Source organism: Colossoma macropomum, unplaced genomic scaffold (genome assembly GCF_904425465.1).
Source record: "Colossoma macropomum unplaced genomic scaffold, Colossoma_macropomum, whole genome shotgun sequence".
Taxonomy (NCBI): Eukaryota; Metazoa; Chordata; class Actinopteri; order Characiformes; family Serrasalmidae; genus Colossoma; species Colossoma macropomum.
This window is the reverse complement of record NW_023494789.1, coordinates 36,158,955-36,173,536: the sequence shown is the minus strand read 5'-3', so window position 1 is coordinate 36,173,536 and position 14,582 is coordinate 36,158,955. Positions and strand designations below refer to the sequence as shown.

Here is a 14,582-nt window from a genome sequence, read left to right as displayed (position 1 = left end):
GTTATCAGGATATTGACCTTTGCAGTACTGATTTCCCAGGAGGCTGCATTGTGCAAATGAACCAATCACAGTGTTTTATTGTGTGTTGTGAGCATCTTGACCAATCACAGTTCCAGTTTTTATTTCTGTTTCTGTGGACATTTTGATGATTTATGATATTCTTATAAGCCCTATGAATGGTTTTTGAATGATTATTTCATTTACTGAGGGGAAAATGTTTTGTAACACCTTTATCACCCATGTGAAAAATTGCCCCTAAACTTACTAACTGGTGGACTTGCTCTTGTGCTTCGGCTCGATGTCTTGCTAAAGAACCCAGTTGTGCTTGAGCTTCAGATCGCGATCTGATAAGCGGACATTCTGCTGCAGGATTTTCTGGGAGAAAAAGTGGTTTGCTGGCATCCAAGAGCCTTAGAAATCCAGACTGATGTATTTTAATATCTTTCTCGTCTCCTCTGGTATTTCTTTTGATCCCATCATTGTGTGCTGCTTGTTGGGACATTTTAGCCTACTGCACATTGCTGGAAAGGTTCTGTTTAAGTGATCTTAAGTCTTAAAGGGCTGGCTGTTGAATCTAAGCCTGGGTGAGTCCGATTTATTTGATCCCAATGATCAACTTTGTTAATTGGTGGATTGAGTAACCAAGGGGGCAGTTACTTTTATCACGTTTGGTCAGACAATGTAATCTTTACTCAGCTTGTCTTTGTTCTACAATAAATTTTGTCTGAAGATGTAAAACAAGAGTGAGAAATATACAAAAAATAGAAGAAATCAGGGGCAAAACTTTTTCATGATGCTTCATCTTTCAGTCTAACTACATTTTCCCATGCATCCATCCAGCCATCGGCATCTCTACATTTGTATTGTCAAATTTGGTCTATCAGTTGACCTCAGAACTGCCCACGTTTGCAAAAACAGAGACTTTTTGTGGAGAACTGTTATTGTTTGCTTTAGTACTGAGTCAACTCTGAGGTAGCTTCCAAATGCTTTGCTAGCATGGGAACTGTTAGCCAGCAGCACTGCTGACAGGAGTGGGGGGAGGTGGTCTCCTTCCTTTACGGAAAGACCTCCTTCTCCTTCTTCATGCCAGTTTGCATGGCAGGGTACCTCAAACTGGGTTGGCAGGAGTGACCTCAAACACTTCATTATGGCATGACAGCTCTCGGTCAGAAACGTTTGCGGAAGAAGGAGCAGATGTGCGGAGGTTTGTGTGCACGTGTGTCCCAGGGAGGGTGAACTGTGCTGAGTAGGCATGATATGAAGGACTGGAGCACAGTTACCCTCATTATCGCTACGCCTGCTCTCCTTTTTGTGTGGAAAGAGGGAGCAAGAGAGAGAGAGAGAGATAGAGAGAAAAGTGTAAGTGGAGAGAAAACAGCAATTAGATCACTGTTGTGACTTATTTACAGTAGCCTGACCCTTCGGTGCATCCTTTAGATGAGTAAAGATTATTTAGGTCACTGCTGTTTACCCCTGATTAAAAAAGCAGAGATAAACAGAGATGCAGACTTTCTGCTTTCAGGAAAAAAGACATGTAAAGATAAGTGTTCATCTAAAAAGGTAGACAAACCGGCTACAAAGAGACGTCAATACAGAATTTGTCACCAGAGCCGCAGTCCGCAGCAGAAATTAGAGCGATCTGATTTTTATTTAAGTGGGTTCCACAGTCTCACAGCCCCTTTCTCTGTTGAGCATCCAATAGCTCGCGCCTGTTTAAAACCCCATATTTAATCTTGTGCGTCATGAGTTGCCTTTTCGGCGACAGCAGTCAAATCAATGCGCAGTGTTGTGCAGTCATAATTGATCCACAGCAAGTAGAATGTTAGTTGCCGTTTGGACGTGACCGATGCTCATATGCTCGCATGTTGCTGCAGGGTAGAGACAGCGTGCAGGGTGACCCCTTGGATCTCCTCATCTGTCTGTAGGGGTCAAGGGTGAGGAGTCGGAGGACGTGGCTGGGGCTCGTCGTCATGGTGATGTGGAACCGAGCCGGGCAGGGGTTGGCATAACAGATGGCACATCTGAAGATGTCTCTCTTCTACTGTGCTGACTTGGCAGGGCATCAGGGCAAGAAAGATACAGAGGTGCCTGAGCGTTTACGCTATCGCGCCGCTGCTCACGGCCTGTGAATCATCTTTGTACAACAGAACGCTACAGTCCCAAAGCGCCATAATGCTTTGAGCCGCTTCCTTACAGCAAGCTGGGATCATAGTGAAACCTTTTGTTAGCAGTAAAAATACAGCATACAGCTGGTGTGTCATGAGATCTTCACACATCTTCAAGGTTTGGTGCACACACGACTTCCTTGAGTTTTTTTTTTCTTGACTGTATTTTTTTATAGAATAACATACATTTTAATGAGATTTATGAGAGTTTGGGTTTTGCGTTTATTAGATGGGAATTCCTTTGATTTTTCAAAATTTCTACACAGCTCAGTCATTGAGATTTTCATTCAGAGTGGTTTGATGTGAAAAGCTCTGTTATAAAGAAACATACTAAGTTAGAATTGTTCATAGTGGTGGTGATAGGAACCAGGCGTCTGGAGAGTTTAATGCCACTAAAAGCTACACCACAGAAAGTTATTACATTAAATCGTATGCTGCCGGTGTCATTGTTTTTCTGATACTTTCGCAATAATCTTTTGGCCGAAAATATATTTTTTTAAAATACACTCATGGTGGAGAGGCATTTTAAGGCAAAATAGTCCCCATCATCAACACTGCTTATAAAACAGACAGAAGGCACCTGAAAATTCACTGGTTTCGGCTAGTAATTAAAATGACTACATTTGCTTTGTAGACATCACAACCTTGATTCCTTGAGACCATCACTGTAAAGTAATCCGAGTCAACCAAGACTACCATTTAAAAGCATTTAGGATCAGTTTTTTCAGTCATTTGAATTTGTTGAAAAAAAATACCAGTGTTTCCCACACAGTAAAAATTCTAGAAAAAAATATTTGGGGAGGCACAAACGTATTTTGTCTTATTTTTACAATCTTCAAAATATTTTCCATTGTTGGGTAAAAAACAAGTGCATACTTTCTAGTGCTGTTCACTCATTAAAAAAACTTTATGGCAACTTAACTTTGCAAAATTACTAGATAATACACAACTATGTTAGTCCTTTAGAAGACTCTAAAATCACCCAGAAACATTATTCTAAATAGAAACTCATAGTGTACTGTTTATCGTTTTTTCAATTTCTTGTTCACAGAATTCTTAAAATATTGAATAAAACTTCTAAAAACACATTTTCGCAAATAGTTTGTAATATTTGAATCCATTTTGTGTAATTTTATATAAAATAACAAAAATTCTTAATAGGGCAAGTGATTCTAGGCTTTTGAACTGTGGTGTATATAAACATCTAAACCGTGAAATATTTTCTTATTAATCTAATGATCTTATGTTTTATGGTTATTTCACTGTTCTCAGATGTGCACACCTACTTTGATGCAAAAAGGAGGGTTAAGACTTCAACCATATGCTGTCTACTTTTTTTTTTTCGATTAGATCAAAAGAATTTGAAGATAAAAATTTGATTAACATTGAAATGATTATTATGATTTTTACACTTACAGAATTGGGTATCTCTGTGACCCCAAATGAAAGGAAGGAAAGCCAATCTCAACATAACATAAGGGTTAAAAGCACATATTAATATATATATATATTTTTGGCTTCAGAGGTCATTTAAACACCTGATTGATTGCTAATGAGTGCTGACATCACAACAAGAGTCATCATTATTCATGAGGTTCTGCCGTTACAAATATTGTCACTAATATTTACGTGTGATATAATGTAAATTTGGAAGTAAACACTAATTTGTATTAAAACCATTTTGAAAGCTAAGGGTTGACAAACATTTGCCGGGTAATGCAGCATATGTATATGCATATTGGGATTGTAGTAATCTCTCTAATAAGAGCTCTAAGTCACAGCTGCATAAGTAGAAGTATCAAGTTCTGTGTGTCCAGTGGCAACTGGCTATTTAAAATCCACTTGGAGTCATTATCCAGTCAATAGTCATTCATCACCATCTCTTTTTTTAATCTATGAGGCCAGTGATCGATATTCCTCCACTTATTCTGCTCTAATCAATTTCCCGTGATGTGGGCAGTCTGAAAGACAGGTAGGGGAAGGGCCCAGGGAGTTAAATTAATTGAATGGCGGTGGGCATTACCAGCAGCATTGATGAATGTTGCTACAAATGGCGACATGAATTTTGGTGTCACCTACACGCACACACAGAGGTTTCATAATGGCAGAATTAGAGTAAGATGAGGTTGGCCTCCCATCGTGAACTCTGAGAGGACGGACATTGGTTTGAGATTTAATCTGGACTAAAATTTTGGTCCAAATCCGAGTACAGACTGAGAATTTTTTGTCCGAGCCCCACCTGACCCAAGGCAGACAAAATTATGTCTGAACTCAGCCCAACGTGAACCACATCATCAGGTTCAGTAGAAGAGTACAACAGAATTTTGTGTGAACCTGAACCAAATAACATCATCAAGATTTTAGTCCAAAACTGACCTGAGCACAACCAACTTCTGTCCTGACCTGAGTCAAATTCTGACCCGAACCAGATCAGTTTTGATTCTAAAACTGGAACCTGAGGATAACAAAATCCTGTCTGAAACTGACTCGACTCAAACCACAACGTTATGTTTTGATTTCGAAACCGACCTGAGTACGATAAGATTTTGTCCGAAACTGACCCGACCCGAGCCGTATCGTCAGGAAGTGAGTCCAAAACTGACCTGTATACAACAAAATTCTGTCTGAACCAGACCCAACCCAAACCACAGCACATTTTGCAAACTGAAATGAGCACAAGAAAATTCAGTCTAAAACTGACTTGACTTGAACCACATCAAGTTTTGGGTCCAAACGAATTTATGTCCAGAACTGATCCACACCAGCCAATTATCATCCGAAGTGCTGAACAAAAACTGACAGATAACTCTGGTTATAATTTAAATTAATTAAAAATAAAGCAATATAAAATAACACTGTAATAAAATAATCCGCTATGCAAAATTAATAAATTTAATCATCAAGCAGTGCTTATGAACAGCATCCTGAACTTTTTAGTCTGAATAAATGTTACTATTCGTACTGCACTGTTATCATGCTTTGCAGTGCTGATATAGCAAGATATTAGGCTTTACTTGTTTAATCTTAAAAGGACATGTTACATGTAGTGTATTGACAATACAACATAAAACTGTTTGGCCAAACAAATGAAATGTACTTCACAAAAGGACTTTTATGAATAATTTTGCTGTTTATTTCTTGGAAATCCATTTTCTTATGAGTGCTGGATTTGTGGACCTTGGTGCTAAATTGTTGAACGTGGGTGGGTGACTCCAGCAGGCCGGATTAAAAACTGTGTTCATGAAAATATGGAGGAAGAACAGTAGGAGGGAACGCAGGGTAAAATCTGGTAAAATCTGTTAATAATGGGAGTTGGGCCAATCTGAACCCGACCCACACCCGACGCATATTTGGAAAATGATGTCTGAACCTGATGTAAGCACAGAAGGACAGATCTTTCAAGCTGTAGATTGAAAGGCTGGTGGAGACGGCTGGTTGGTTGTTTATCCATTAGAGGAATGATGGGCCCCTGCGAGTTCCGTCAGCACAGCTACTGTTACTCCTCTGACCTTAAATAAAGGCTTTTCCTCACCTTTCAGTGACAGCGCCGCTATTGTAGTTTGAAGAGGAGACAAGCTTGAAGTCTGAAGTGTCAATGTGAGTGTGAACGTACCACTGAGTCTGTGTGTGTTTGTGTGTGTGAATGTTTCCTTTCACACTCTTTCCTTTGTCTCTTTTTCTTTCAGTAAGTGAGTGTGTGGGTGTGGGTCTGTGTGTGTGTGTGTGTTTGATGGTTGTGGAGCTGAGGATGAAACAGAGCTGGCACATTTCCAGTCAGTCAGCACTGTTCACGTTCTCACGCACAGGTACGGGATTAAAGAACCGACATCAGAACAAACATCCATTACTCTGGTTGCTCCTTTCCCTTTTTCATGTAAATACAACAGTGACGGCGATATTAAATACACTGTAAAAATAGAAATGCTACAAAGAGCACTGGATCAAAAATCAGTACGTTGAGTGTAAGCCGTCAGACGCTCTGCTTCTGAAATGAAACTGCGGTTGTGGCAGTGGCTGGTGAAGTACAGACTGCACAGACTTGGCAAACCTAGACTTCACTCAGCTCAGATTCTAAAGTTCGCAGCCCAGGGGAATTCTTTCTAAGATTTCTTAAAAATTAAACAATTCTCGAGCTCCGCATAAGTGATGCAGCATGCTTTTACCAACTGAAAGTGCAGTTCCTCTATAAACCATTCTAGTACAGTGGTCCAGCCTCATACTGTCATTCTGGTGCCCTAATTATGTAGTGTCACTGATGCTAAGTTCCACTCTTGCACAGCACCCCTGCTGCTTTTTTGCTTGTGGTCATCTGCAACCTAGCTGATGAAATTGATGTTCCTAATGTTGTTTGTGAGTTAGACCATGCCTTCAACATAGTGGTAGTAAGAGGGAAAACTGAGTGAGGAAGGGGGGAGAACTCTGAGAACTTGGATGGAGTTCTGGGCAGCTTCTACCTGTAGCTACAAGGCCAGACGTCCCTCATAACTGTAGCAGGACTGATGTAGGACTGAGGAACAGGGAGGAGATGGGGTGGTGGTGGGGATTCCCTTTGTCATGGGAACGGAAGGTGAGGATGTGAATTTATAGGGCATTAGATTGGAAGAAGGAGGGGTTTCAGGCATGTTCCTCCCCATAAACTTCAGGTATAATTTAACTACATTAGTTGTTTCCATAGCTGTTATTTATGCAAGTTCCTCTATTCTAATGATTCACACAAAGGCTACTTGCATATTAATAGCTCCTCCTTGTGGAGTCTCTTCAGTCTGCAAAACTTGAAAGAGTGTGAGTTACATATAAAAGTAACACACCAAACTTGTTCTTATGAGCATTATTTTATAAATGGTATGCAATTAGAGTGGTAGACAAAGCAGCAGACACAATGAGACATGTCATCTAAAAGCATAAGCACAAGACCACCGGAAGGCAATCACAACCAGCCTGTTTAAAAAACACAACCTGTTGGACTTTCAACAGATAACACTAAATATACAAAATCTCCAATATATGATAAAGGAAGTCTAGCAAAATGACATCTCAATATATACAGGCCTTTAGTCACAGAGCTGAAATATCATAACAACCAAATGAGGTAATGTGAAAATACTGTAGCATACAGTTATGAAACCCCGGCCCCAGCTTCTACCTGTGTAAATAAGTTGAATAAACTGGCATTAATTTCGACCCTCCTGCCAGTTACACAGACATACAACCAAACAAAAACGGAAGGATTTAGTAGAAAAATAAGTAGTATTTCAATAATAAGCTTTTTTAATATGGTTATTTTTTGCTTGCGGTAAGCGGTTGGGCATTGCCTCAACGCCTATAATGGACAAACCTCTCCTGCTCCAGACTTTCTTCGTTGATTAGGAAGGAAGGGGCCATCTGCTGATTATGTTCAAAGCATTTTAATTTGATATTAATTTCATAGGGAAATTTTGGACAACAATATTAAATTTTGGACAATAATATTAAAATCACTTAAAGCTGGAGCTTTTGTGAAACAGGGTTTTTGTGCCCATATAAGAAAGCACCAGTGAAAAAAAATTGAACAGCAGAATATTTTACTGATCCATATAGCTATATTACTAAAATTTAGCCCTAAATCCCGTTGCCCTGCACCGGCATCGCTGGGATGTGCAATAGTTGCTGCAGACTTTGTAGTCCGATTTGGGAAAACACTCATAAAAAAGTGTATTTCTGTCTTCTGCTGTCAGTCAACCATTTTAATTTTAATGCCATATTATGTTGTATAAGCTGTAATCTACAGCATTTCCAATTCATTGTTAACCTACGTTTTGAATGCAAACAGCAGGGGGCGATCTGACCACTCTCCTTCCCTGTTTGCAAGCACAGCTGAGGACTGAGATCTGGGCCACCGAGACAGTGTGGCCACAATGTGAACAATCTGCTTTCTCTGCTCAAAACACTCATCTATTGATTCTCTGCTGATTACAGTTATTGGGCATGCATAGAGGCTTGCAGTAGTAAATGCACTTTGGATTGTGTTTTGTTACAAAACGTGTAAATTGGAAATCATTCCTCTTCACCAGTAAGCTGTATATGGAAAGCACTTACATACTCTGTGTTCTGTTTGAGTAGGATAATACACATTCAGCAAAATCTTTTGATCAATTATCCATTGCTGCACTTTTCTGTTTTAGTCTTGAAAAACATGTGCCATTCAAGCTTTCACAGCGCATAAAAGTCTTTACCCCTCACCTTATTCCAGTTATAGTACAATCCGACCTCTTTTTTTCTCTCTGTATCCCCTCAGGTGCATGGCGTGGAGAAACAGGTTAGCAAATCTCTGGATTACCTGGAGCTAGGCGCAACAAGGTCCATCATGAAGACCCTCCCGTACGGTGTAGCCGACGGAGGGGGTATAGAGGCACCAGGAGGAGTTAAACCAGACATACAGAAGTCCAGGATATACACGCCTATGGACCACTCACCCATGAAGCCCAAACCGCCCACCTACGGCTTCCATTACCCTTACGACTGGCCTAAAAACCAATCACATCACCTAGACCAGACGGGATACCGCTCCAAGCGCAAGCCTCCACTCAAAACTGCCATGAAGACCAAGAAGATCTTCGGCTGGGGAGACTTCTACTTCAACGTCAAGACCCTCAAGTTCAGCCTGTTGGTGACGGGGAAGATTGTGGACCATGTCAACGGCACGTTCACTGTCTACTTCCGCCACAACTCCTCCAGCCTGGGAAACGTCTCCGTCAGCATCGTGCCGCCATCCAAGGTGGTGGAGTTTGAGGTCCTTCAGCAGCAGCAGAGCTCCCTCCATCAGCCAGAAATCCATTTTCACCAGCCTCATCAGTCCACCATCGACCCCAAGGACATCAAGACCTTCAACTGTCGCGTGGAATACGAGAAGACCAACCGCTCCAAGAAGCCCAAACCCTGCCTGTATGACCCGTCTCAAACGTGCTTCACCGAGCACACCCAGTCCCATGCCGCCTGGCTCTGCGCCAAGCCCTTCAAAGTCATCTGCATCTTCATCTCCTTCTTCAGCATCGACTACAAGCTGGTGCAGAAGGTCTGCCCGGACTACAATTTTCAGAGTGAACAACCTTACTTTGGATGAGTAGTAGCATACTGAAGGAAGGAGAGGGTTGACCCAAGAATGGGATGTTGTCGTGTGTCGTGTGTCTCTTCCACGTTCTTGAGATTTCGTTGAAAGAATGTGGAACATGTAAGAAATGGTCAACACACTGGGCACTCCACCAAGACGCTTGGAAAAGGCTTTTGTTCTGAGTTTTATTTGTATATACTGTAAACAAAACCAAATCAGTTAAGCTATTAATATTTATTTATTGTTTTTTTGTTGACTTTTGTCTGTTTGACTGTTAGAAATAATTTTGGAAGAATGAAAGGGAACATGAGATTTTTGTATTATTCCTTTATATGACCCTGCACACTCTGAAGTCTCGTAGTATTAGGGTTGTATGTGAAGCTGATCACAGCACTGATTGTAACAGCATTGGAAACTGGAACTGCTGGCGGATTGTTGTGGTTCATACTCAAATACATTTCACATAATATTTTACTGTTTAGAAGCTGAAGTTCAGTAGCGAGCTGCACCCAGGCTTGTCATATTATCATGCTAGGCACCATTTTAGTTTTGCTACCATGTCAGTTTTGCAAAATGAAATGTCTCACGGGTGCGTAGTCTTTCTTCCCACCCCTGAACAGTTACGCATGTGATGAGAAACATTATACAGAAACTATTACAGTCTGCTGGGACTTAATGCAGCTTCCCAGGTACATTCAGAGTGTGCATTTTATTCATCTTCCCCTTTAGACACACAAATCTTTGTTTAAGGAGGTATTCTGGTGTCATCAGAACATTTGATAAATGTTCAATACAACATAAAGTACTGTGCCGTAGTCAGAGACACACCCTTCATTTAATTACCAGTCAAAATGGTCATTAAGTACAACATGAAAAAGCAACATTTCTGGGTATAAACGCACCCCACAAATGGCCGAAAGTGCTTTGTTCATGGACATTTACGGCTGCGTTTAACAGGTGTCATGGCTTCAGTTCACTGCCAAGCTTGCTCGCAAACTAACCAGGTTTTTCCACAGATATTTATGGACAACCAGGCACCACCACTCATCTTCTCATGCTGCAGCGCGCAGTTCTCTAATGCTCTTTCTCTTACTGCTTAAAACGCTTTCCTCCGCTTTATATACAACCAAAATACTAGTTCAGGTCAACCAATTAAAGTTATAATTAACTATAATAATGTCAAATAGTATCTCCAACTATAAATATATTGATTACATAGTATATAATTTACTGTTAATTAAAGTTCATATATCTAAGACATTCACATGGTTTAGTAACTAATAATAACAATAATAATAATAATAATAATAATAATAGCATAAAATGTTGTTTTAGAGCAGTTCTCTATTTTACCCAAAACCTTCATTTAATTTTTAAATCTATCTGAAACTAATATGTACAGCAATTACTAGGTTAAATTACTGATGCAACTGATTTGAAAAAAGGAAAACACACCAATTGCTAGAACTGGCATAAGGAAATTATTAAAAAATACTTAATATTTATATTTATATTAAATAATAACATAATATTTAGTGCAATAAGGAAACCTTCAAATGCCCATTAATAAACCACAAATAACCTTCATTATAAATGACCAGCTATTAATGTTACAATCTCATTTGAGGCAATTGCTAAATATATTCTCCTTTAATCTGTCAAAAAAAGAATAATACAGAAAATAAAAAACTCACACAGATACACAAACTAAAAATATCCACCTCAACCAGTCATTCATAAAGTGTCTTTTTAATTGTCCTTGCAGATCTGGAAGCTGAATTCTTTGGATACAACGGTCCGTATACTTAGAGTCTTTATCCAGCTGTTGCTGTAACCCCCTGCACAGCTGTGTGAGCTCACTACTATGAAATCCAAGAGGTTTCACTACATACACTGGAAGCCCATCCACATCATCTTCACCACATGCACTAGAACCCCCTTGCACATCTTCATCACTCTGAGGTTAGACCTGATTCTTTTCCACCGGCACTGCTGGTGGTCTTGGACTGCAGCCTGGGCTTCAAACAAAGAAGAAAAATGAATTGTAAAGAGTTATTTCTGAAACCCTAGTTTGTTCTGAAACCCTAAAAGCAAACTTTGTGACTGTATAAACGAACTATTCACTATTTACAGCATTTAACCCTCCGTCACAGTGTCAGTTTTAGGACTTTATATTCAGAGTTTCCAGTTCATTGAACTGACACTCGCTGGCCATTGTGTCAGCTGCAGCTAACAAGTAGGTGTGGACCTTGTAGGTTTACAGTTACTAACTGGAGCCCATGTGTTGGATCAGCCACCCCTCTACCTTGTTCATAAGTGGGGAGGGACCACCACAGGACCACTGCCCACAAAATATTCTCAGCACAGCAGTGACACTCCAACAGTAATGGCAATGCAATGAGTACAGTAGGAGCAGCAGCATTGCAGAGTGTTGAATCAGTTGTGCTGGATAAAGGAATGAACAAAACTGTATAAGTGTTTTGTCAGGACTGACTTTGGAAACCCTTGCTCTAGCACATCAGTGGTCATTTTCAGACCACAGAGCTGCTCTTGGCTGGATATTTTAGGGTGTAGACTGTCAAACTAGCAGTGAGACCAATGCGTGTAAAAGCTCCAGCAGTGCTGCTGTGTCTGAAACACTATATATATAACTATATAACACCACATCAGTGTCACTGCCAGGTTGAGAGGGGATCACCACCCAAAAACATTCAGACAAGAGAGGGTCTGTGGTAAGAAACTGACCACTGATAAAGGACTATAGAAAAGCTAAGATGAACTGATGAAAGACAGCATGGCTAACAAACTGCACATCAACAGAGGAGCTGTAGCATAACTGTTTAAAAGCAAGGTGTTTCTAGTAAAGTGGCTGGTGAATGTACATTACTAGCGACTTGCATAATGGCCTTCATGGGCGGGTAGCACAAAACAAGTGTTTAACCAGAAAAAACCATTTCAGAGACCTGGTAGAGTTTCAGGTAGCACCACTTGTAAAATCTGAGGTAATTTAAAATGAAACACAAACCTGAAGACATACTACTACAATTACTACAATTCAAACAGGAACAGGACAAAGTTATTCATTTTTCAGCAAATAGTAAATAACACAAAAATCTCAACAACCAAATATATCACATTTTTCAGTATTTATTGTGTCCACCCTTCAGTCCAGTAATGGGTTGCATCTTCTGCTTTTCACAATCCAAGTAATCTAAACCCCTTTAATGATGTTTCAAGTATGGACTCAGGGGTGGTCAGTACATTGTTCTGAGAACACCAGCAGCTTCTTTGTTTGATTTGCATACGTTCCTTTTTTTGTCCATTTCCTTTTCTCAAGGGCTTCTTGACAGCTACACATTCTTTCAGACCCATAGCGCTGAGTTGTCTTCTCACAGTGGAAGGATGGACAGAAACACCTGTGGATTTTTTCAGATCTGAATCAAGAGTGGAGCTTGATTTTCTCCTCTCTCTCAAACATGAAGGTTTTAAGCTGTTTATCTGATGGGGACAGTGTGGGTGGTCTACCAGGTCTTGTGTGGTTGTTAGAAGTCCTATTTTCTCTTTCTTTTAATCACATTTTGTAACTCAGCTTTGGAAACACCTGTATTTTTCATTTTTCTTTCCACTTGGACTTTCTCCTTTGTTATGCAAGGGGATTATCTTATATCTTACATCTAATCTACTCAGAAATATCTCTATCGGAAAAATGAATAATTTCAGCCACTTTGACTGGAAATTAAGTAAAAAAGGGCTGATCTCTGACCTTTTAACAGTACTGTATGGACCCAGAACATACCATAAGGCTTCAGTTATATCCATGATTTATGGATACAGTGCTGTGTGAAAGTCTTGAGCTGTCATGAAGATTGTTTAAAACTATTTATCTTGGCTATACGTAACAATAGAGCAAATACAAATAAACATTAATACGGTAAAAAGTAACGCAAATCTATTATTTTCAGTAAAGCTCTTAATATGTTGGTTAAAAGAATACAGTTATGGTTTGGTTTCTCTTCTAGTCCAGTCATTATGTGGATTTGATAAATTCCATCAGCAGCACATCTGATTTGATTTGATTTAATGAAGGATTGATTAGAAAAACTGGGTATTGGATGGCAGCTGTAGATACTGGACTTCCTTTAGGAGAACTTTAGGAATGGTTAAGCTAACACACTCATCAATCTATCTATCTATCTATCTATCTATCTATCTATCTATCTATCTATCTATCTATCTATCTATCTACCTACCTACCTACCTACCTACCTACCTACCTACCTATCTACCTATCTATTTGTATTCAAATGTTAGTTCTTTTCTAAGCAAACAAATGCTCGCTGCCCAGATAAATAGCTTTGCATACCATTTCTCAGAGGCCTAAGACATTTGCACAGTACTGTAACTGGTGCACTGGTGCACTGAGTACAAGTCCACTCTCAAAAATAAGCATTGTTGCCCAAATGTTATTCCATGTTTGAAGATTATGCCATATATATGGAGGATTGTTATGGTGACATTCCCTCTTCCCAGAGTTTGAGGTGGACGATGTTGTGGAGAACTGCAGGCAAAGTGTTTTACTTCTTATTTTGGGTCCCTCCTGTTATTCTAACTAGTTGAGCATGCTCTTGCATTACAGTCCTTGGTTTAAAACAATATTAACTTAGATGTATCAGAAGTGCATCTAAGTGAAAGAATTGCATTAGGCTGAATCAGGGGTGATTAAAGCTGCTAAACTACATATTTGGAGATGTATATGCATTAAAACGGTGTGCTCAGACACCTCATAGGTAACCTGTGAAGCGCAGTGTATGTAAAGAAAGAAAACACCTTCAACATGAATTACCACTATGTATTATAAAACGAAGGAACCAGTTTAATTCAACCTAAATATTAAAGTAAATATTGCCTATGTACTCTGGCCTGAGCTTGGAAGATGCAAAAAACAATAAAAAGATATGGATTTTGATGAGTTGTTGACGCAGGAAGCAAGATATAGTCACATCTCATCTTACTCTTATTTATTTTGTTCTCTTTTGTTTGCACAGTAAAGCACCAAAAATGGAAGTCTGTTCATTTCTGGACAACCGATCAGTCTGTGAAACAAAGAGGCTATCTGGAGCAGAACTGAAATCGCAGGTCTGTGAATACAGTATTGCTTGAAAATGTGTATATTTGACATTGGAGAAATTATTGTGTGTAAATAATGTATCTCAAATAAATTATTAAATCCAGTCTGTTTGGTGTCATGTATGTGCTGGATGTTTATAATGAAGTCTATTGAAAAGCATAACTGAATTATAAAAAGTGAGTTCTGGCTGCTGCACTGGATC

The 14,582-nt window shown here is 39.6% G+C and overlaps 1 protein-coding gene across 1 annotated transcript in view; it reads left to right on the top strand.

Moving 5' to 3' along the window:
- The window catches only part of LOC118807568 (neurexophilin-2), a 79,835-nt gene extending 69,984 nt beyond the window's left edge, over positions 1–9,851 (top strand). Inside the window, exon 2 of the mRNA XM_036569604.1 lies at positions 8,440–9,851. Coding sequence (XP_036425497.1) covers positions 8,440–9,264 — 825 coding nt within the window. The 3' untranslated portion in view covers positions 9,265–9,851. The remainder of the gene's footprint in view (positions 1–8,439) is intronic.
- Positions 9,852–14,582: the final 4,731 nt, after the last annotated feature.